General features: G+C 45.0%; 1 protein-coding gene across 1 annotated transcript; it reads left to right on the top strand.

Annotated features, from left to right (window-relative positions):
• The first annotated feature begins 15,777 nt into the window (after positions 1-15,777).
• LOC121047978 lies at positions 15,778-24,052 on the top strand. Its single transcript, XM_042294776.1, has 6 exons — positions 15,778-15,885; positions 16,210-16,302; positions 16,444-16,606; positions 19,110-19,240; positions 19,407-19,478; positions 23,906-24,052. The coding sequence occupies exons 1-6, from the start codon at positions 15,778-15,780 to the stop codon at positions 24,050-24,052; spliced, it is 714 nt and encodes a 237-aa protein (XP_042150710.1).
• The last annotated feature ends 221 nt before the right edge of the window (positions 24,053-24,273 follow it).

The raw sequence follows: 24,273 nt of genomic DNA, 5'->3' as shown, positions 1-24,273 counted from the left end.
GCAAGATGTACAATATTCACCTAATGACGAGGAGGTGAATATGGGAACACCCGCAGATGGAAGAGCTGCTCCTATTGCCATCCACGCTGCCGCATGTCAAATATTTTGATGCGTGATTTTTTCTCTGTCGCCCAAACATTACGGCAGACGTTTAATGTGTGCCGTACACATTAGATCATGGATATGAGTCACTTAGTGGTAAATACTCAAGCTTTAAAATTTCTGCTCCAATGACGGCAAAGACAGAACGAAATAAAAAAAAAATCCCGCACTTAGTGAGCATTAGGTGACGTACCTCGTTTCGTCTGTGGAAATGCCTTTCCTTAATGTGTTCCAATGCTTCAAATTCTGTTCCTATTTTTCTAGTGCGAAAAAAAAAAGTGGACGGAAAGCGTAGAGGGAACCGCGGGAGGGCCATCAGAGGGACCCCTGAAAAAGGAAATTGTTGAGCACTTTTACGTGGACCGCCCGTAATCCCTTGTGCGGGTGCAGAGGACTCTTATGGGATGCTCTTTGGTGGAGCTCTAGAAGGCAAAAGCTGCGCCTAGATAAATGATGCGTAAAAGGGGGTTGTAACAGGCTGACAGTTCACGTCTTCAAAGCGTGGAGATGCATGAAAGTTGTGTTCCGGCCTCGTGGAAACTATACCGATAGCGCTTACAGTATATGAATCGAGCCTCAAAGCGTCTGCAGGTAACATCTGTGAGTATAAGGGTGTTTAACAAAGACGGAATCTTATATCGCTCCGAAGGCGTCTTCTCCATGCTCTCAATTTCAAACAAGCTGGACGACGGATTGTGTAGAGTTCAAACAGGAGCACTACAGAAGCCGTTACAAGGCCCAAGAATAGAGCAAGAAAGTAAGGCTTCACGTCATTAAATGTCAACACTTCTTGTTTCATGTTGACAGTAACGTCCCACGTTCCATTATCAATCTCAAAAGCTTTCAGCTTTTCTCCTCTCTCAAAGATTCCAGTTTCTCGCGCCCTGCGAAGCGTTGATGCGACCCACTTTCTATATGGGGATGTCGCAACCATTGTGGTGTAACTCAAGCTTTTATAATGACGCAAAGGTACGAAATCGCCCATGCCACGAACGACCTCGATGATGCGTTTTGTATTTGGGCTCGCCGGCGATGGTGCAATAAGTATCACCTTCAAGGTTCCGTCATTAAGAACTTCTTTTTTGGAATTAACACAAGATTGTAGTATGTCTGGATAATTCGAATTCACCACGGTTTTCAACTTGAACCCTTGAAACAGGAATTTGGAATCACCTATCATACAAATGGCGTAGCCATCATATAAAAGGCCCCAAACATCTGAAACATGCGGAATTTCGCCTTCCACAGGGGCGTACCTGAGCAATGAAGTGAGCGAACCTTTGAATCCGGTGCCGATGATCAGGCTCATGAGAGCCCAGAGACTGATAATGACTCTGGTCGAGAAATGTTTTCGAAATGAGCGTGGAAGTTGGTCACTCTGATGAAGCAACAAGGCCACAGTAGAAAAGGCAATCGTGTTGACGTGAGCAGCCCTACCCACAATTAAGCGGAATGTCAGATAAAGCGATAGCGTGCTCAAGAGTAGAGCCGACAGCAACGTGAACCACACGTACGATGTGAAGGGAAGAAGAAGAACAGCTTCCTTCGGGATCGGTTGCCTCCTTCTACAAAAAGCCAGATAACCATACGGGTGGTGGTAATCCACTAACACATTGCTCGGATAACCATATTGATTATCAACGGAATGAAAGAGCAACTGAGTTCGCAATACATCGACCTTTTTTACGACACCAATATCAGCGTCAAAATTGGCATATATTTGACCACCTCTGTGCTTAAGAGCTGTAATAATTGTTGCGTAGGACGGATGCAAGCAATTTTGCGCATCCACGCAGTACGCCGTGAAATTGTTACCTCGAAGAGCAACTTGTCGTAGGAGGAGCGGAGCCTTACTACCAATTAGTGGGCTGTCATTACAGGTTAAGCATTCCGTCTTCCCACCTCTTGTGAGCGTAATAGAGTCGTTAGCAGTAGTTATAAGGATGTAGAAATCGAATACTAATTTCTCGTAAGAGCTCCAACCGGGCCGTCCCAGTATAGCACTCAGCGGCTTTGATTTCAGTTTCTCCGGTACAACAACGATGGCGTTTATGTACCAACTGTGTGTCTGAGGCCCTAGATATTCTGTTCTTGTGCTTTCACATATGATGATTAGACTATTGCTGGATTGGAATTGTATATCGTAGCAAGTGTGTTCAGTGCAGCAGCCCGCATATTTTGATGATAAGCGAACCGTGAAGTTCAGCCCCTTCATAAACTGCTGCATCACTTCCCTGTTGTCAACAAGACACTGATTAGACAACACGATATCAAGCCTCTTTGTCTCAACCGCGAAAGTAAGGAAGCGCCGAAAAATATCATCCTGTAAGACATCTTTCCAACTTTTTAGTTCCTTGGCAAAGTCAGTATTTGTCGCAATGACGACGACGCTGAGAACAACAGTAAACTTCATGCTGAAAACTGGCACGCCAATATCCGACCTCGTGACACTGGTTCTATTAAGTCAGAAACGCATCTGGGAAAGATATTTTTCACAAACTTGTCTCTCGACTATCAAACGTTTAAGCACCGTATTATTAGTTGTCTTAATGCAGGATGAGTACCAGCAAAATATTATACGAAGATAAACTTTATATTCAAGATATTATCACACTTGACGCCTTGATGAGGCTGAAATGATCTCACCGCGAAATTACTCCAGTAATACTTGCGCCGTATTCTTTTGCAGCCAGAAATCCGTCTGAATGCGTTGTCGATAAAATTCATTTCACATTCTTACGTTACAATCAATTCTTTCCAGTTTGAAAAAAAAGCTGTCTTCGTGTAAGAATAACGATTGAGTAAAATCACCCCTGCTGCGCGCCTTTTCTAGATGGTGCGTTTCTGCGCGAGTATTTCGACAAGGAAAAATGTTTGGCGACGACAAATACGGGTATGAAGTCCAATTCTCCTAAGTAGATGTGCTCACCGTTCTTTCGTAGCTAAACACAGCTCCCTCTAGAATGCTGATTCTTGTCCCTAGCTATGAAATTCCTTGTTTAAAACCCTTAGAAGGCAACGCCATTGGCACGCATTAGTGATTGCCTCATTTTTGTAGTTTTTGATTATGAATTTGACATAAGAATATACGTGACTTACTGAACTAATAAGAGTTCCGCCATTTTCGCCTGCGCGGATCGGTAGAGACACAATTAAAAACCGGCGTGATTGGTATCTTGTATAATTGAGCCAGGAGCTCTCACACAACAGGCTTTGATTGATAAAAAAACGTGCTGGCAATGTGTTATACCCTAATTTTTAAGAAAAATATATGATATGGATGCCATCACCAGCTTTAAGTAACAATGCATCGTGTAACGGAGGGCAGTAACAAGAGGGTCGTTTCGTTGCGAGTTCTTCGATAATGCGCACTTGTAATTTCACGAATTGAACGCGAGAATCATCCAAGCAGTAACGTAGAGTTCCGCAAAGGCTTCCGGTAAGTGGAGTTAAAATCCAGCAGTATGGTCTTGTTATGTATGCTGCATTCCAGGAACTTTAGCTTGGCTTGCAAAGGCACGGACGCAAGCGCATGACTTGTAAGGGAGCCTTCTTTATGCGAGCTCTCCTACAACAGTTACCTCTTTCCTCCACTATAAGCCTCCGGCACAAAAAAATGTTTGTGAGACGGGTGGCGGCACGCCACGGCGACTTCTGGAACCATTGGGGCAGTAGAGATCCTGCCAGATCCGGCTAAGAGGTGTTGCGATCATAGTTTTTTTGTGGTTTGCCGCCTTAGAACCTTTATTAGAAATGCCTTCCAGCCGCGCTGTATCGTCGGATGTCGCAGGAGCCCCGTGAACACAAGAGGCAGGGGGACACCTGTACGCTTTTATAGGTTCCCTGGAAGAACTTAAAAGAATGGGAGATGAGCAGAGTGGGTCGCCTCGGTCCGCCGAATTAAGAAAGATTCTTGAAATTCAACTCGCGTTCATAATGATATATTTGCACTTTACGCTAACATGTTTTATTAATAATCTATTTCAATAGTTACCTGGTCCTACAACTCGCATAATGGGGGCGTTGCGCAGCCCACGTCCACGAGGAGAGCAGCGTGCTCCGCAGTCTCTCCTCATCGAAATTATGTTGTTTTTTTTGTGTTTTTGTTTTTTTTTAACTTTTAGTGCTGAAAGAGACGCGCTACTGGCTCACGATCATCTAGCGAGAGGCTGTAACCTATCAAATCAGTTCAGGATATTCCGAATAAGATCGTGTTTTTTTTTATCCTTCTCAATGGTTAATTTTTCTATCAGTGGCAGAATGGCACTCCCGCTACGGACCATGAGCGTGCATACAAGATGGGGAAAGCGAACCGGGAGGTTCGCGTCGAGAGAGCGTGCATGAAAAAAAATAGTACGATGTTGTTTCTACTATTTGTGCAGATAACGGTCGAAATACTACTAGGTGTAATTTTGACTCACCGCTCACTGGCCCGCTTGGGGAAGACATCCCAGCTGATCCAACAACTGACTGCCGTTGCGCATTTCTTTTTTTTTTTGCAATCTATTTTACATGTGTTTTACGCCTCTCTGTCGTTTTGTCTTGAGTCTCACGGTTATATTCCTTACGATTTACCTTTATCAGAGCGTTTGCATCGATATAGGTTGCTCGACAACGGATCAGTTAAACACCGCACGCGTTACCAAGGCAGCAGCTAGCCTCAGCCACTCTAGAGCATTTCCAGTAAATTGTAAGCTTTCAAGTTAGTTGATTTGATCGGGCCTTTCAAATCAATTATACTTAAACAAAATATCAAGGCTCTGTATAAATGGAGCGCGAACATGGCAAAGTAGAAGTCAGCTGCTGTCTTCCGAAAAGCGCACTCACAAGTAACACAGGCTCAGACGCTATGCATACGAGTTCTCAAGAAAATTTTTTTTTTGAGCCGCTCAAAAAAAAAAAAAAAAATCATTCAGTACATATTTAATTGTAAAATAAATGTAAGGGTCAATTATAAGACAGGAAAAGAGTTCTACAATCAACGACCTACCAATTGTCGACTATGAAGCCCAAGAATAAAATATCTTTTTGTGGACTTTGATGCATCTCAACAAAATACTACTCACTCTGGGTTTGGGTATCACGATGTAAAAGCATCGAAAGTCCATCTGATTAATTGCATACCTCGACCACGCCTCATCAACAGCGCCCGAAACATATCGACCGCCCAGGCGAACGCACACAGACTACGGACCCTCGTCGCTGCAGATCATGGATTTGCTTGAATAAGAACCCGTAAAAAACTTGGTACAATGTACCAAGTACATTGTACCAAGTACAATACAAGTAGATTGTGTTTAAGTACATTGTACTTAAGTACAACGTACTTAAAGTACTTCCCAACACTGACCTCTATAGGGTACCATGCAGCCTACGGAAGTAGACGATATAATCCGTTTTGTAAGCCCTATTTTGTTTCCCCAAACGTTGGAACAATTCATTATGTTAGTGTGCGCTTGAACCACGGAATTCATTGGTCACAACTACAGTCACAGCGAAATTGTAGTGTCACAAAAGCAGACATTTGTTTAGGTACCATGCCATCAGCATGCTTATCCTACGTTATCCAGGGGAATACACACGTTTGGGACGTCTTTTTAGAGAGACTTCCCGAACGTTTCCCGGGGTGGATGGATTTTCCGCCTATTCAGAACGCAACAATGTTAGCGCGAACAAGCGATCGCCGGTTTTTTATGAGAAACCAAAGGATCTCAGCAAACTTATAATTGCTGGGGAAAAAGCTCATTCGGGTCTATAATGCAGGTGATGAAATTTCGTCTTCGGTAATATTATTTCAAAGTAAATGCGAAAAAGTGCCAATGTCGTGTTCGCGCTAGCAGTGTTGCGATGTCTACTGTGGCGTCCTGCCCGAAGATGCACGTTTTGGGCGAAGCATTTGACAACGAATCAGGGCGATAAATAATATGTGAAACAGCAGAAATAAAGAGTACCGTAAAGAATTAGCCAAACAATACGAAACAATCGAACCCGTGCGGAACGCCAAGCCAGCCAAGCGCTATCGCTGCCTGCGCTCCGCCCTCCGGCAGCACGCCTACTACACGTTGCGCCCTCCCGCGGCCACTGATCTGGTCATCGCTGAAAGAGCCCCCCCTTCGCCCGCGCTCGCTACACTGCCCAGTATTCTAGTGCACCATAACTAAAGTGTACTTCTAGTACACTCTAGCAGCACTGAGCTAGATTTCAGACGCCATGAATTTCCCAATAGTGGCGCGCGGCACGTGCCTCGAGCATTTCTGCAACAATGAATGGCGCCACTTTTTCCAGGATAAAGAAGCTTTAAGGGCTTTAGGTTCTTACTGCTCGTTTACCCTAGTGGGTACGCGGGCAAATCTGCGGGGAAATTGACCCCCGGAGGGAATATAGCCGCACCGGCGACGGAATACACTGCTAGCAAGGGATCGAAAACGGGTCTTTGGTGCATTCGAAACGCAAGGAGGGGCACGTCAATCAAAATGCGAGAAAGAGAACGCGCCATGACGAGACATGCAATAGCGCCCTTTCATTGGTCGGGTCGAGAGAAACAAAAGCATCTGCCTCATCTAGGGTAGAAACAAGTGCACGAGGTGTGCGAAGAGCGGACGAACCGTCACGGCCATAATCGACAGCGGAAGCAGTCAATCCGGCATTGACTTCTGCCGCGCAGAAAAAGCTTCCAAGCAGTCGCAGGCAGTCAGAACGAAAGGAGTAAATGGCGTGTGTTGACAATACATCTTGTCCGAGTCGCCCGAGTTGTTAGAGTGGCCGCCAGAGTTGTTGGGGTTCCCAACGTGTGCAAATGGCGCTGTCTCACTGGCATGGTTGCGTCGGCGGAAATACTGATCGAGACCATCGAGACTGATAATTCAACCGTGTTCGAACGTTGGCATTTGAGCAACGAACCAAGTGCCCACAAAGATGATCGCTGGAATAAAATCGACATGAGCGGTACGTACGGTACGCTCGTTGTTTTCGTTCGCTCGTTATTTTATTATTGCATTCCTATGCCACCAAGAGAGTGTGTGGCATTCTTTCGGCACTGGGAGCAAGCATTGACTGCAAGAGGACGTGTGCGAGAACAGTTTTTCAAACACCGCTCGATCCAGGGCAAAGTTGATCTGACAGAACGTTTGGGGTCAGAAGATGGCTGCGGGGAGGCCAGAACTAAGGACGGGGTGCAGATAAACAGTTGAGGGGGTGAACCCTGCTTGTTTTCCTTAACTTCTCTCTAAAGCTGTCATTACGTTAAAAGAAAAACTAATGCACGTTTTATAGGCTTTAGACCTGAAGGTTTACTTCTACGCAGTATTTTGCAGAAAGTAAAAACATTGCTGCATTGCCCCGATATGGTATGGATCATACATATCCGATGACTGCGCTACGTTGCGTTGTGAAGCGTTGCATTCCGTTCAAAGGGCTGTGCAACGATATTGAGTAGAAACGTTTCTCATTACACACCAGCTTTCTGGCGCTAGTGGGACCCAAGAATAAACGAACGCGACGCCACTGACCAAGAAACGTCTTCGTAGCGATATAACTCCAAGGATAAAAGCAAACCTTTTTTTTCATTCTCTCCTTCGCAAAACTTGATGACCGAGCGGTGGAGACAATGACAACAATGTGATCCCCGGGAGTGCGTCATCGAGTCTTGCGATCGCCGCTGTTACAATATTTGAATGCAGCTCATGGAGTGGACGCGAATACTCGATGCGCATTCGATTTTGGCTCGCAACAGTCAATGTCTCGACATGCATTCCGGTAGTGGCTCCTGCACAATCGCTGCGATCAAGGGAATGGCCGACCCTTAACAATACGTGGAATACAGCTCGCGCCCTGTGCTCTGCCAACCCCAGCGCTTGGCTATGTTAAAACCATTGTCGGCATATCATCGGCTCCAGATCACATGGCCACTTTTTCTGGCTGCAAGTTGTGGGGTTAAACGCTGTTCGTTTTTCTTTTTTTTCTTCTTTTTTTTTTCAACTGCCAGTGCGTAGAGAAAAAAAAATAGCCTATGTTTCATGGGTCATATATGCCAAGGAATGGTTCTAGGCTGTATTTCTTGAAAGCAGACAAATTTTTGCAACTCACTTTTTATGGGTTTTCCAAAGAGGACACAGGAGATGGCACGTGTTTCCTCACAGCAGATGAAGTGTTTTCTAAATTCATTGGATATGCCGCAGTCCGGTCCGCTTTTGTTCGTTTTCTGTCCGGAGAGAAAACTTCTCCCCACTTGCGTCTTTGCAAAGAAGGCTTAGATCGTGCTCATCACGTGGGTCCGTACAACCAGTCACACGGTCTGCTGGCTATCGTCAATGGCTCTGCCGTTGTCGTGAGCCCCTTAATCTCCCGAGACCAAGGAAGGGGAAGAAGCGACAGCGAGGAATTGAGAAGGAAAGCCATGTCTTTTGCGTGGTTGATGTCCAAACTGAAAACAGACACGTGCGCCGCAACTTTCACGGCATATTTTGTGAGTTTAGAAAACACGGAAAATGCCATGTTTTGTTCGGATACCCCTATAATCCTATTACGACAGAGTGCGCGGCACTCGGTTGCCATGGTAACCCTCGTCATGAGCAGTCGCATATGTTCGTAATGCAGACGGTCATATCGAAAAGCAGTTGCCTCAGATCCAGCCTCTACAGCGTCCGTGCACTAGTTAAAGTTACAAAACTAAAACCTCAGAAATAAGAGAACCCATAAATGGCACAAGACAGATAACATGTCTCGAACGTAGCTAAATAGAACTATTTAAAAATTCTTTATATGGGCGAGTGGAGAGAGTGCTGCGTGCAAGGAATTGTTCGAATAAACTTAAGTTATATCGATCTGAAGGGATGCCCAGAGGACACAGCGGATGCCGTGTTTTCTAAAGTCACAGCATATGCCGTAGTCTGGTCGCCTTTCGGACGTACGTACAACTGCTATACTCTGTTTCACCTTGTGTTATACCGCAGGAAAGGCTACAAGCGTGAGCTCCTTGCTCTAGGGCACATCTCGGCGGCACAAGCTCTCGTGCACCAAGGGCAGCTGGCAATGCTATAAGCTCGCGCTTCTAGCCTTCGCTGCGGTACAGCATAAGGTGAAACGGAGTATAACCGGGGATCATCGAGATCGAAATGGGCAGGAGTGGGGATTAAACCCAGGATCCCGAGCTCTCGTTCCACGCTCTTCGAGCTGCAATGGGTTTACTCACACGGCCATTGATCGTCTTACTTGACTTACTCCTAAAAATAGCGGATTTAATTTTTTTTTTTTTTTTTTGTTCTACGCACTGTCAATGACTGAATTTTATTGTAGTCCGACTGTGCACCCGCTGAAACCATTGGCAGTTTTGAAGTTTGCTTTCTATTAACTTATCTGATTTACTCCTGCAGGATGGTAATATAATATCCGTGTATTTTTGAAATAAAATATAATAAATAAATGAACTTTCTTCGTATCAAGTTGACATTATACGCTAAACGGCCCGTTCAAGTTTTACCTTTACATTTTTTTAACGCGAACGCAAAAGCAGGACACTATTCTTCCCAAACATCAGAGCTGTATATGACACGGTATGTCTGACATAATTGAAAGCGTAAACAAGAAGAGGCACTGCGCACCTCAGCGCATGCATGTCTCCTTGAAGATTGAAGAGAGTGACATTTTGAAATATCACCGGTTCATTTGAGAAGATCGCACCTCTAGCGGGACGTCTTAAACCCCTCGAGTTTTGACCGAGTTAGCTTTGCCCCATAAGTTCCACGCAAAAAAAAAATATATACAAGAGCAAAGGAATGCTGGCACGCGAAAGGGTCTTGTAAATAAAAATCGGGAGCCAGTTAATTAGGATGCAACATCTGTTGTCTTTCAGCTAGTGTTTTTTTTTTTTTCTTTTTCATATATGTGTCACCCCACCTTTCTTCCGCATATCTGATTGCTAAACAAGCTGACACCTTACTTTCCTCGTCATGTCCGTGACGCAGTTTGAAGTCACTCGCGCGTCCCACAAGAAGTCATGGGGCCGTTACTTTCCTTACCTTTTCGGTGCGCAGATGACCTTTATCTCCTAATATCTGTGACAAAACACCACGAAAGAAAAAATGAAAATTTATCTTGAAAAGAAGGGTGGAAGTCAGGTACCAAGTGTCCCACGTCTCACCTGCTCAAGACGACTTGACAAAGACGTATCTTGACGGGGCACAAACCTGCGTATTAAGGATGCCTTAAAATGTCACCAAACACACCGAAAATTTCCGCAAATCATGCTACCTATTTCATCGCTAAAAAAGAAAGGAGTTGGCGGACAAAGTTCATACGTTGCTCTTGGAAAAAACTATAAAACGGTGCGAATGTCTTCGAAAACGCCATCGAGACAAGATGTTCCGACAGGGAGTGTTTCTCGCCTTCCAAGTGATGCTGGCTGTATGCCTGGCTGGTAAGTTTTCACAGAGAATCTCTACACCTTTGCGAGTATGCGGCCACGGGAAATTGTTATTTTGCTTCGAATGCAGACTATTTCCATGAGTGTGCGCCTCCTAGTAGCTGGTGCTTCGATTATCCGAGACCGCCATGTTTTGGAAAACGTACCCCGAGCATGTATTGGACACGAGGGTGACGTTAGCGTTCGGCAAGGACTTGGGTCCCATTTGCATCTCCAGCTCGTTGCTCGCCCTCCCGCGGCGGAAACGGGAAGCGCTCTAGTGAGGGTTCCCCGATTCTCCTGCTCAGCGGGCACAGCGGAACTGCGCGCGATCATGGCTAGCAAAATGTCATTTCCGAACGCCAACAACGCTCTTCACTGCACCAACGTAGTGCTGCAGCCGGTGTGAGAGTGTACCTTACTAGAGAGTTTTACTATTGAGTATAGAAGCAAACGCAAGCGCTGTGCGTTTGCGTTAGAGTTGCGTGCCCTGCGTTATTCGTGCGCCTCATCGCCATACGCCAATCCAAGGCCGTAATGTTGAGCTCGGCGCACGCGATAACGCAAACACACAGCGCCCGCGTTCGCTCGTATACACAATACTAAAACTCACAACTGTTTCACCGCCTTCCAACGCGAACGCAACGTGCTGCATTGAGCAGACGTGCAAGCGGTTAGGCGTTCCTTCAAACTGGAAAGGCTCAGATTGGCAAAACGACGGCGCGTAAACAGGAAAGTAACTAAATGTTATGAAAAAATTGATGATTAAAAAAATATCTTTTATTTTTATTCTTTTATTTTGGGGCATTCGGTCTCCAAGGATTTTGGCGGCGACTTTGTAACTCTTGCAGATTGTCAAAAGTAACGACATTCATAGCAAAATATGCTTTACCTATAATTAATGTAATTTTACATGGATTTCTCACATTAGCGAGAATGTTATGATTTATTTTACAGTATTTTAATTTTATAGCTTGGCAATTAGAAATTCTGCATTTGGTACCACTGATGATGATTAGCACATTTTTTGTTGTCATGCTTGCTCGCGCGTCTGAAATAAGACCATGGGCAACAAATTATATTAGAGCTTCAAAAATTGCGTATTAAAATATCTGCAGAAGTATAGTAAGTTGGGCGAGTTGGTATGATGACATGATGAACAGAACAGCGCACACAAAGACAAGGACAGAGAAAAGGAGCATGCAGGACACACAGCGCTTGTGTGTCCTGCATGTTCCTTTTCTCTGTCCTTGTCTTTGTGTGCGCTGTTCTGTTCATCATGTTAAAATATCTGATTTTTAATATTATTATTATTAATACAATTCACGGCAATGTATGCCTCCAATTAAGGCCACGACCACAAAAATACGCCATTTAAGCACAGCAGTCTTTCCACAAAGGTATATTTTTTGTTTTGTTTTTTTAGCATATGAAAAACTCTGACATCGTTATCAAGGTAGACAAACAGTCAAACACTGGATGCAATATAAAATTCTATGCGCCACACGTTTCAATAAAATACACACCCACTTCAGCTGTTTGACTCGAATTCTGTCTTTGGGTTGTTGTAGCGAGTACAGCGTTTATTAATTTATGCGGAGGGCAAGTTCGTCTGCTTCTTGCGCAGGGGGTAGCGGTGACGTCAGAATGCCGAGTCCTGATTGGCTGATCGCGACCCCCTATCTGAGCGTCGTCTGCTCCTTTGCAACGTCGTCTGCTCGCAACGTCGTCTGCGTCTGTCTTACCTTTCCTGAGACTTTCGGAAGTGCAGAGGCCAGATTTACGAAACGATCTTACGCCAAAAATGTGCGTAAGACAAAACTTAAGAACAAATTCGTATTCGCGAAACGAAATTTTCCTAAGTTTTGCGCAGGTTACGGCGAAATCCTACGACAGCTCAACTCAGCATGGCCGACAGCGTCGCGGTCGCGACGACCCACGGACGTTTATTTTTCTACGTGAGCTTCTGACGCGTCCTGACTTCAAGCAGCAAGAAGAAAGTAAAAATTACTTGAAACAGAGCACGATGAACAAGAACGCTGGATCCGCAAACACCGGGGAAAAGCTCCAACGGCCCCGATTCGACCGAACGCGACCAAACGAGCTGGGCAGTTAGGCCTAGCAGGCACTCCGCGACTCGGCGACCGTCTGCCCACGACCGGCTGACGTGCTGAATGGAATGTGCCCGCGCGACCCTTGTGAACCCTTCCCGTGTTATACTTTGATCGCCGACCTCAATTTTAGATTAAAAGGTCAATTTCTTCCTCTTGTTATCTTCTTGTTTCCCGAGGCAACGGTGACTCGCCGGTGAAAAAGCGGTGAATCTCCGACAGACGTAGGAAAGATAAAGCAGCCATCGCTTTGACTAGCAGACGAAAAGCAGACGACGTTAACTGCGCCAACCCGCCGGCGCCGTTAAAGAGTGAGGGGTCTCGCCGCACACGAATGGAGGGAAAAAGTATATGGAAGGGAATTTGCGGACACAAACACGCTCACCTCTCGGTTCTAAGCAAACAAACCTCGGCGCCCCGGGACACCTCGCCAGTGAGTCCTTTGACTTCCCTCCTTGATGCTCGTCTGCTAGTTGTTAGACAAAAACAACGTACCGCTCGAGTTATTTCGTCTGCCCTCCCTTAAAGGCGAAGTCGAGTTCGCTCCGAAAGTCGCAGGAAAGGTAAGACAGACGCAGACGATGTTGCGAGCAGACGACGTTGCAAAGGAGCAGACGACGCTGAGATAGGGGGCCGCGATCAGCCAGTCAGGGCTCGGCGTTCTGACGTCACCACTACTTCCTTTCTCCTGCGCAGAAGACGAAAATGAGCCCACTTGCGAGGCGTATACGTTTTGTGGACATATTGTAAAAATTGATTTATTCTGTTATAACGTTATTCTGTTACAATGAATCATCGAAATACACAAAACCCATTAAAGGGCCCGACGTTCATTATTTCACATGGCAATCATCTGAGCGAGAAAAGGCAGCGATAGCGCACAAATATCAGAACATTTTTTTTTTCAACAACTACAACATTCTATGTTACCTCTAAGGTATATGAAAGACCCTGTTTTTAAAGGGAGACTGAAATCTTCCAAATATTTTGAAGTGCCTGAATCGAATATGTATGTCATAAAAGAAAGTTTCCGCGAACAGCTTCTTTAACTAAATATTTGCGATGTGAGACACATCTTGAGTTATGAAAGAATTCGAAATTAAGACATATACCGGGAAATTATATTCGAAATAGAGGTTACTTTCGGTATCGCTCCAGAATTAAAACGTGCCTTCTGGAGTAAGTATTACGCTAAAACACCGTTCTTGTTTTCAGGGTAAAGAGGTAACCTGCGCTCATAACACCCTAGCTTCCTCGTATTACCTGAAATAAATTGTGTCGCTCAGTGAAGCCAGTACACTAGACAGGCTCAGCAGCAGCACTCATCTCCCCGACTCCCTCTATAACCGCCATTTCGGAAAACGAGTGGCGCCACCTATAGTTCGTTGGTGTCGCGAGCCAATGTTGCTCGATGGACATTGGAAAAAGGTCGATTGTCTGTGCGTTGCGCCATTTTTTAAGTCCGACAAGGTCGTGTTCAGGGTAGCTAGAACTAAGCCCCGGTCGAGCGTCTTTTAAGCCGCGGATTCTTTTTAAAAGCGCGGCTGCTTGCAGATAATGAAGGTAAATTTTTCTTAAGGGAATTAACAAGAAGCCACCTAAGATATGCGACACATGTTACGGTTCATTTAACTATGCTATTTAAAAAAGTAAGCTTATAATAAAATTTTAATTACTTTTTTATGAGCTTCCGTTTTTTGTCTGTTTTTTTTTTTTTTTTTTTTTTTTCGTGAAGTTGACGCGTTATTATGGATATAAGCTCCGGAGCGGAACTCGGCAGATAATTAGGAGTGAAGTTATAATAATTGCTGAGCGGTTCATTAATCCGGGATTTTTAAGGCGAAATCCTCCGTTGTCCCACGAGGCGAAAAAGCGGCGGCGTTGTGCCCGAGAGATGGTCACACCAATACGTCATCAAGCACGCGCCTCAGAAATAAAACACAAAGAAAAGCACAGCAACGCAGATGCTTCGTCAAGGAAGCCGTCGTGTAACCGCCGGGGTTCGCCGCGCCTGCGAAGTGGGGTAGCGTGATGTCACCGCCGGAGCGCCGTGTGAAAAAGGAAAACGTGGGGCGCTGCTTGCAGAAATACGCTGCGTGTAAGAATGCTTTGGCATTCCTACACGTGAGCAGTCTTAAGTTTCTCTGCCGAATTTTATCTCTTCCTCTAGCATATTGTCAACGATAATCATTAAGTGAGCGCACGTTCATGGTTTTATTTTCGCTTAACGCTTGGAAACCAGACGCATTGTACTCCGTTCAACTCCAACCACAACCTACGCTACAACCTGATGGAGCCAGTCAAGTAATGCCAAAACTGCACCGTCACGGCACTCGACGTCCTTGTGCCTTTGCTATCGTCGATTCAGCCCGACGTGCATTAGTTTGGCTCGTGTTAATCAAACCCAGAAGGATAACTGGCGCCGTGGCGATGCGCTTTTAGGCGTCGTTTGTTCGCTTCCTCGGGGGAAAGCGTTCTCTGCGGTCGGAGTTAACACGGGGCAAATAACGCGTAAGAAATATTTTGCGTGTACCTGACCCCTTGCCACCGTCCAATCACGCCTATAATTATATAGGCTCGCCAGTGCTCTCAGAGATACGTGATTGACCGGTCACAAGAAACGCAACCAGCGCCCGAACCTTGCGTATGGTTGAATTTGATTTGGCGATTTTCTGACGTGACAGTTACAATGAGCCGATCTAAGTAAAGAAACAAATGAATAGCAGGACTTTTGATCTTGAAGAGTTTCTGTTTGAACGTATCTTGTTCTTTGATCGATGCGCATCATCTACCCGATGCACCCTGCCTGGTTGGGACTAAAGTCCCTTATGCTTTTTTTACAAGTAACGACAACCAATACAAATGAAAAAGCACATTCTGCTGGAACAAAATGGCGTCAATCAGTTCAGACCTCTGCTGTGCTGCGCAATTCGCCTCATAAAACCCGCACCACCACGCAGTCGGCGCTTCAAAGAATGTTGCTACTTTTAAGCTCTTATCTAGGGTTTTTATTTGGTACGGCATGATACTTATCCTTTTTTTCTGCCCCAAGGCCATTTTAAAGTTTCTCTGATTCACGACTACATGTTTTCACGGTCAGGCCCCGCTGAAGAGAGGATTGTCTACCCAAGAGTCCTCGAAGGAAGAGGACTTCGCGGAGAAAAGATGCTCTACATTCACGATGGACTCACACTAAGCCTCCAGAAGAGCAGGGTGTTTGCGGAAAACTTCGTCCTCACCGTGGACGATGGCCTTACACAAACCGATAAGATTGTAAGTGTGCATTCTAGATTCCAGAGGTACTACGCCAATCTAACCCGAAAATTAGAGTAAGAGAAATACATAATCTGTCATATATTAAAATGCGCCCGGCGTGGCGGTCCTCGAGCATTTATTATCGCTCCTTAGTCAATCAGATCGCGACATTGTCAGAAAACAAAGCAGTAAAACCCACCGCGAAGCAATAAGCGTGAACACACTCAGCCACACTCTGATTTTCTTAAGTTTTCATTGCCTACATGCGGACCAATGATAACAAACCAGGCAACTATCCTTCAGCATTTGACGGTCCCGATGTTGACGCTTGGTTCTTTCCAGATGAGAGGCGAGGATCTCGGAAATAATTTGTTCCACGACGAGCAGGGGACAGCCGCCCTTCAGGTCGAAGACGCGAATGGAACTGTACAAGTGGTATGACGTCATCTTTTCTCTTTTATTTCGCTATTCAATTTATACGCACACTGCGTGCTTTCTATTGGCACATTCGTGTTTTCTGATCCCTCTAAACTTTGTTCCTAGCTGTGCATTCACATTTGACTGTGTGCGTTGCAGACGGGGTTCCTGGAGCACACGCTAGCGATCGAACCACTGCCACTGATCGCCCGATCTGGCGACGGACGCATTGCCCACATACTTTTGGAGATCGACTACGAGGCACAAGCCCGCAGCCCTCCTTCTTACCCTCCTCCGCCGCCTTACAGTGTTGTGGACGTCGGTAAGGCAGGCCTGGTACCTTTACTTTTGTCGCGACATTTCTCTAGTCGCCGGCAATTTAATTAAGGCAAGGAGTGACGAGACGGGTGGTTCCCGTTTCGACCCATTCCCAATTCAACCTTCTCATTTGTACCTTCCCGTTTCGACCCGTCTCAAAGCGACTTTCTAGTTTCATCCTTTCCCACTTCGCCCTATCCTGAAACAACCTTTCCGCTTCGGCCATCGTACGTCATCAGTTAGATCAGTTCGTTTGTATTGTTCGTTAACAGTTGATTAGGTTCAAGTGTCCAATGTCTGTCCTCCTTGCTCAAATCACTTCTCACCGCCCCGAAACAACCTTGGAGACATGGCACCCAAAGATAAACGCTCGTGTCAGGGAGGGCTCACCTGAACATTTACAGCTTCGTCAATCTGATCAAACGGAATGCGGCCTTGACAAGGATATGTCTGTTGCAGCTTGCAAATGGTGGTGCCGTGCGGTCCAGGAGACAGCCGCGAACTATATCAAAATTGGAGTGTCACCTTTCTGATGGCGCGATTTTCCTGCTCGACTTCCTCAACACAGGCGATAGCATTTTGTGGTTTATGATTTTTTCCTGTATGCGCGAAAGTTCTATGTTGAACTCGTAAGAAAATAAAGTCGCAATCATATGCCTGTCAACCTGTTTGATTTACCACTTTTCAAAATATCCCGTTCACTACAAAGAAGTTTTAGCATATCGTACGCGAGCGCTCTGGGTAACCTCAAAATAGCCATCGCGATATAGAACCCAAGACAACAATAATTTTTGCTGACTCAAAGCGCTTTCCTACGTTATTCTAGGACTAGACTTTATTATTGTACAGAGGGCGACACTGTTAGCCGGAACAAGTGATTGTTGGTTTTCGCTGTTTCTCTCGAAGAATCAAAAGACTGCCATGAATATTATTAGTGTCTTTGAAAGTGCTCATCTAGGCCACAAACCTTAGTGGTCAAATTTAGTACCTCCTATTGCCATTTCGAAGTAAAATTTGATCAAATTGTCAACATCGTGTTCGCGGTAACGTTGTCGCGCAGTGTATATAGTCCGTTTCGCGCTTGCATGTTTTGGGGATCATCTTCAAAGAAACATTTTAAGTGGCTCAAGTAGAAATATATTTCCTTGAAGCTTGTCTGAAAGTGTTGCATGCTTTAAGAATACTTTGACTACAAAATATTTCACAACATAACTGAATAGCTCGCCTGCACCTTTGCATTAATTGCATTAACATCATTTCGGGACATATTCTTAAGCGAAAAAGGAGGGAATATCAGGGTTAGAACGATGGGGACTTTCCCGAAGAGGTTGAGATGTGCGGGGCTTTATACCAATGGGTTCAAAAGGCACGGGCTGAAACCTAAAGGGTATTTCGGGTACAGGTCCAAATAAGAAGGTCGTTTCGGGAGCGGGTCGAAACGGGAAAGGTTCAAACGTGAAGGTTGTTTCGGGAATGGGTCGAAACGGGACGGGTTCAAATGGGAAGGTAGTTTGGGGAACGGGTCAAAACGGGATGGATTCAAACGGGAATGGGTTGTTTCGGGCAACACATGACGAGACCTGGCCATCTTATCAACGTTACGCAGCCAATACAATGGCGGCTTTAGCAGATAAAAACGCCGAAGAATAGTCGCGAAGCAAAAAGCCCGAAGATAATAAGTTACGGCGCTGCGTTTTTAAACTATGTGTAATACCACTAACAATAAACTGACTGCGAACTCGCCGACTGAGATTCAGTCATTCAAAGCTTAGCTCTTAAAAGCTCAGTTCATTCACCGAGATGTATTCGGTAGAGCTTGCATTTTACTGGAAGCGAGACACGTGCCACAATAAAAAAAAACATTCAAATACACTTAATTAATTTAATCAATATGCAGCGTGTTGCACACAACCTAGGGGTAGTTTTTTGGTTCTTTTTAGAAAAATCAGGCATTGCACAGAAAAATAAATGTCATATAGGAAGCACCCTCTAATACAACTGTCTCGTGGTAAATTTCCAAACACACATGTTTAGCAATCTCGTGTTTTCTTGTTTGTTTTTTTCAAGAAAACGTTTAAATTTGTTTGTTTAAGATATGATTTAGTTCACGTGCTGTCAGCTCAAAAACAAAATGTTCAATTGATTGTTTTTTTTTTGTTTTTGTTTTTTTGGAGATGAAAACATTTTGTATTGCATCTGGTTCCTTTTACAGCCCAACTTGAGATGTCTTCGGCTTTGAAAAGCGACGATTCTTCCCCAAATGGTGGGTATCCTCAAGGTACAGTGAGGATAATTATTTTTATCGCTGTAGAAATTTTCCGCGTCAGCACATGCTCTTTTTTTTAGGTTGTTCAGTTTCAGTTTACATGAATTCGTAATCGCAATACACGTAAGGCCATATTTTGGCCTTCCGGGGAGGAATACTTTTTCAGCAGAATCCATTTTCTACCGGCAAAGAATAGTCTAATATGCTTGTGTTCTCAACTCAACTTAACGTTTCCTTCCAGTGGTCGAACACAGAGTCAAAAAGGTCCCGGAAGAGTTCCTTGTCGAGACCCGCATCATTTCCGATCATCACATGAACAAGGGCAAGACTGAAAAAGAACTTATCGATTACTACGGAGTCCGAATGAACCTGGTTAGGAGCTTGTTTGGTTTTCAGCTTAGACTTTTGTTTATAGCCGTCTTTTTGTAGCATCCTTCGGGTCATCAAGCGAATATGCGTGCACCGTTGCCTCGAGGAGTCTTGTTTTCGGTTAATGTGACCATCATAGTTTACGGAAGATCTCTGCTTTCTTTTGAAGGTCAATCATCACTTCAAGCAGGTCACCGCACCCCGGGTAAAGTTCCTCACCGTGGGTATTGTACTGAGCAAGGTACGTTGATTAAAGCACCTGTTTCATTCCCACCATACTAACTCCGTTCAAGATGACAAAAAAGGCTCCCCATTATAGTTCGACTACAGGTCTAGATTGGGCTCCGAAAAAATATACCTCAAATTAAGCACACATATATCTTCACAACTGGTGAAGTTATTACCTTTACGTATTGATGGGTGTCGCCTTATTTCATTTTTGCAGCACCGCATTATGTACCGACTGCGCAAGCCTCCCAATACTAGTAATGCGATTTTGTGATAACACATTTTGGATTCACAAAAACGCAAAAATTCATTGGCTATATATGGCGTAGCTGTAGAACTACACATTTTCGGAGTTCCTTTTATTATTTACATTTACTGATAGCTTCAGTTTGGTAACAGCAAGGATGGACGTGAAATATAATATTGCGGGTATAAGCTCCAAATCAAATAAGGTTATGTAATTCGCAGTAGCTTTTGATTATCAATGAAAAGGACCATAAAATAAATTTTTGGCTGAGATAAATTACTTTAGAGTGGGATTTTACTAAACGCGTATCTTTTAGCGGGCCAAAAGAAAAATAGTACACAAGGATAGACAGCCAAAAACCAGCTTTTTGGTACGAAAAATTGCAAAAAAAACGCGGACAATTTGTTACATTTTTTCATCCTAAAGCTCTCCGCCTTTTCACCGTGATACATGCGCGGTAACCAAAGCACGTCAGCCAACCCAAGCTCACGCACTGGAATCCGTCGACGAATATTTGGACTCTCGATTGTGGCCAATGAGTGCCGTGACGACACTTACCATCACGTGCGAATGATGAATTCTATTGTGTGCTTATAAAGCACGGTGGAAGCTTGGAGTTGAGTAGTGCGGATTCTTGGGCGAGTTGGTACTGAAACTTGGAGAACATAATAGCGATTCACGACAGGGACGAAGGGTAGGAACGAGACAACACAATGCGCTAACTTCAACTGGTTTAATCGTCAGAAAATCAAAGGTATAAATACTCTGCATCATCGCGCCATTCAACCAATCCCAAGCCACGCCACTGATCGCAAGAACTGTATCTCTTTGTCTGCCAAATCGATCGACGCCACGCTGACACATCGATCCCCGTAGTTTCTTATCAGGTCCGCCTCTATAATTTCCCTTACCGTCTTATCTCTATATTTTCTAATGACAGTGCACAAATTAAATTCAGGTTTGCACCCACAGTCATGGCAGTGCATCGACAAATGACCGTCACGCTGTCCGCTCACTTTTAGGTTGTGCTCGCGCAATCTGTCATTTAGACATCTTCCCGTCTGTCCAACGTACTTTTTACCGCACGTCAGCGGGTTCTCATAAACGACGCCTTCTGCGCAATCTACAAACGGGCTGCGATGCTTCTTCACGCAGCCAACCGGTGGTTTGCGGTAAGGGTCCGTCATTTTGCACAACTTGGCAAGTTTTTCGGGTGAAGAAAAAACCACCCGAGCGTTTAGGCGGTTTGCTATCCTTTTGAGATTGTGTGCCGTTTTGTGCATGTAAGGCACAACCGCCACTCTTTGTTTCTTTTGGGCCACATCCTGGTCTGGACTCGCTACTACTCGTAGCTTCTTTAAAACCTTTTCTGCAACCGACACCAGGAGCGTTCCCGGGAAACCGGCAGCCACCAAGCGTTCTGACTGCTCCTTCAGACTTGAAGGCATCGCATGATGACACGACCTTCTGATGGCGTTCACAAAGCACAAATTTACAATTCCTCTCTTGACAAGTTTTGAATGGGATGAATTGAAAGGCAACAGGGGCTTATTTCCTCTTGGTTGGTATTTCCAACACACATGTTGCTCCGAAAGTGTGAGCCTGATATCTAAAAACTGTATGACGTTGTCCACGGGTACCTCGTGCGTAAGCTTGAGAGGATCTAGGACGGTACTAAAAACTGTTAAAAGGCTGTTCACCACCGAGGGAAAGTGAAAAACGTCATGGGGAAGAAAAACTAAATAATCGTCGACGAATCTAAAAACCTTACTACCATTAAAGTCATTCAGGCGTTCCGAGAGAACTCTGTCAGGATGGGCTAAAAATATATCGCTTAAAACTGGAGCTAAACACGAGCCAATACACACCCCTCGCTTCTGAATATACACTCCGCTGTTCCACTCAACAAAGGTCGAGTTTAGATAAAATGTAAGCAATTCGAGAAAGTCATCACCAGTCATTCCTGCTGCGTTCTGAAAGGCCACCACCCCGTGTTTATCGATGCTTTCCTCAGGTCACTAGTTTGTCGTGCGGTAGGGAATAGTATAAATCCTTTATGCCAAGTGAGCAGGCTAGAAAGCCTTTGTCCGCGTTTGTCTTTAAAAATCTACGACTTCATCCGAGCTTTTGACTAAAAACGGGTCGTCAATACAAATGGCTCCCAGTTTATCTTGCAGAAAGAGTGCTATCGATTTCTGCCATGTGCCTCTCTCCGAAACTATCACTCTTAACGGACAATCAACTTTGTGCGTCTTAGCGCTGAACATCATCTGTAGGCACTCGCTTTTGGTTTTGTCAATACTCTGTGACAACCTGTCTAATTTTAACCTCTGGCACAATTTTTTCCCCTCCGCCTTTAGCTTAGTTAAAGACACCTTTTGACGCTGCTTGAACACTGACGAAATAGCCTCAAGGGCCTTACTCCCGAATTCGGCTTCTGTTAAGACCACAAACCCTCCTTCCTTGTCGGCGGGAATGATAGACAATCGACGCTCTTTCAATAGCGACACCACACGCTTAACCGGAATATGGGGCTTCGCTGGTTTGTTATTGTTCCTAGACAACACGTCCACTCCCTCCGAGATACAACGTTCAACTTCGCCGTCTGGTGCGCACCTGGCGACTTGGCGGACCAGGCCCAAGAGTTCCGGAGCGTTCATGTTCGGCTCAACCGCAAACTTTGGTCCTAGAGCAAGAACTCGTCGTACATTTTCTGGAAGCTGCACGTCACTCACTGATCTGATGTCACACTTGGCCACTGGAGTGGAACAGCGGAGTGTATATTCAGAAGCGAGGGGTGTGTATTGGCTCGTGTTTAGCTCCAGTTTTAAGCGATATATTTTTAGCCCATCATGACAGAGTTCTCTCGGAACGCCTGAATGGCTTTAATGGTAGTAAGGTTTTTAGATTCGTCGACGATTATTTAGTTTTTCTTCCCATGACGTTTCTCACTTTCCCTCGGTGGTGAACAGCCTTTTAACAGTTTTTAGTACCGTCCTAGATCCTCTCAAGCTTACGCACGAGGTACCTGTGGACAACGTCATACAGTTTTTAGATATCAGGCTCACACTTTCGGAGCAACATATGTGTGTTGGAAATACCAACCAAGAGCAAATAAGCCCCTGTTGCCTTTCAATTCATCCCATTCAAAACTTGTCAAGAGAGGAATTGTAAATTTGTGCTTTGTGAACGCCATCAGAAGGTCGTGTCATCATGCGATGCCTTCAAGTCTGAAGAAGCAGTCAAAACGCTTGGTGGCTGCCGGTTTCCCGGGAACGCTCCTGGTGTCGGTTGCAGAAAAGGTTTTAAAGAAGCTACGAGTAGTAGCGAGTCCAGACCAGTATGTGGCCCAAAAGAAACAAAGAGTGGCGGTTGTGCCTTACATGCACAAAACGGCACACAATCTCAAAAGGATAGCAAACCGCCTAAACGCTCGGGTGGTTTTTTCTGCACCCGAAAAACTTGCCAAGTTGTGCAAAATGACGGACCCTTACCGCAAACCACCGGTTGGCTGCGTGAAGAAGCATCGCAGCCCGTTTGTAGATTGCGCAGAAGGCGTCGTTTATGAGATCCCGCTGACGTGCGGTAAAAAGTACGTTGGACAGACGGGAAGATGTCTAAATGACAGATTGCGCGAGCACAACCTAAAAGTGAGCGGACAGCGTGACGGTCATTTGTCGATGCACTGCCATGACTGTGGGTGCAAACCTGAATTTAATTTGTGCACTGTCATTAGAAAATATAGAGATAAGACGGTAAGGGAATTTATAGAGGCGGACCTGATAAGAAACTACGGGGATCGATGTGTCAGCGTGGCGTCAATCGATTTGGCAGACAAAGAGATACAGTTCTTGCGATCAGTAGCGTGGCTTGGGATTGGTTGAATGGCGCGACGATGCAGAGTATTTATACCTTTGATTTTCTGACGATTAAACCAGTTGAAGTTAGCGCATTGTGTTGTCTCGTTCCTACCCTTCGTCCCTGTCGTGAAGCGCTATTATGTTCTCCAAGGAAGCTTGGAGTTTTCGCATCCGGTAAAATACCACGTCACGACACCCTGGTTTCTTATTTCGACTTTCGGTTGAGGAGAAAAGCTATCGGGGAAACATGGTACCTTTAAACATCGTGGAGATCTCTTAACCTGCAACTGAAATCTTAGTTTCATCACGTATTTGGCGAAATTTTGTTTTCAGAAAGAACCGTATGCTCGCGTTGTTCAAGACACGAAAAAAAACAGGACGTCTACCTTGCTCTATGATACCCTCAAGTATCTAGTGGACACCTTGAACAGGACGGGACAACACAAAAAGCAGGACGCAGTGGTTTTCAACACGGGGTAAGCAGCACAGCGAACATAATACAGTCATTCTCGGTATAACGAACCTCATAGCATATAGGTCCAAAGATGTTACGGTAAAACTTCTAAATAAAGATGTGGTTATGGAGGTGATTTTAGAAGCACATGGCTGTGTACAGCAGGACAAATGAGCTGAAATGTCCCATGTTGTTCCCACAAAACTTTCCCGGTCGTGCGCGTGTTGATTAGTCGCTACACTTCTGA

This window comes from Ixodes scapularis, unplaced genomic scaffold (genome assembly GCF_016920785.2).
Source record: "Ixodes scapularis isolate PalLabHiFi unplaced genomic scaffold, ASM1692078v2 PGA_scaffold6__148_contigs__length_123643588, whole genome shotgun sequence".
NCBI classification, from domain to species: Eukaryota; Metazoa; Arthropoda; class Arachnida; order Ixodida; family Ixodidae; genus Ixodes; species Ixodes scapularis.
Note: the sequence above shows the minus strand (reverse complement) of the source record. Positions and strands in the feature narration are given on the sequence as shown.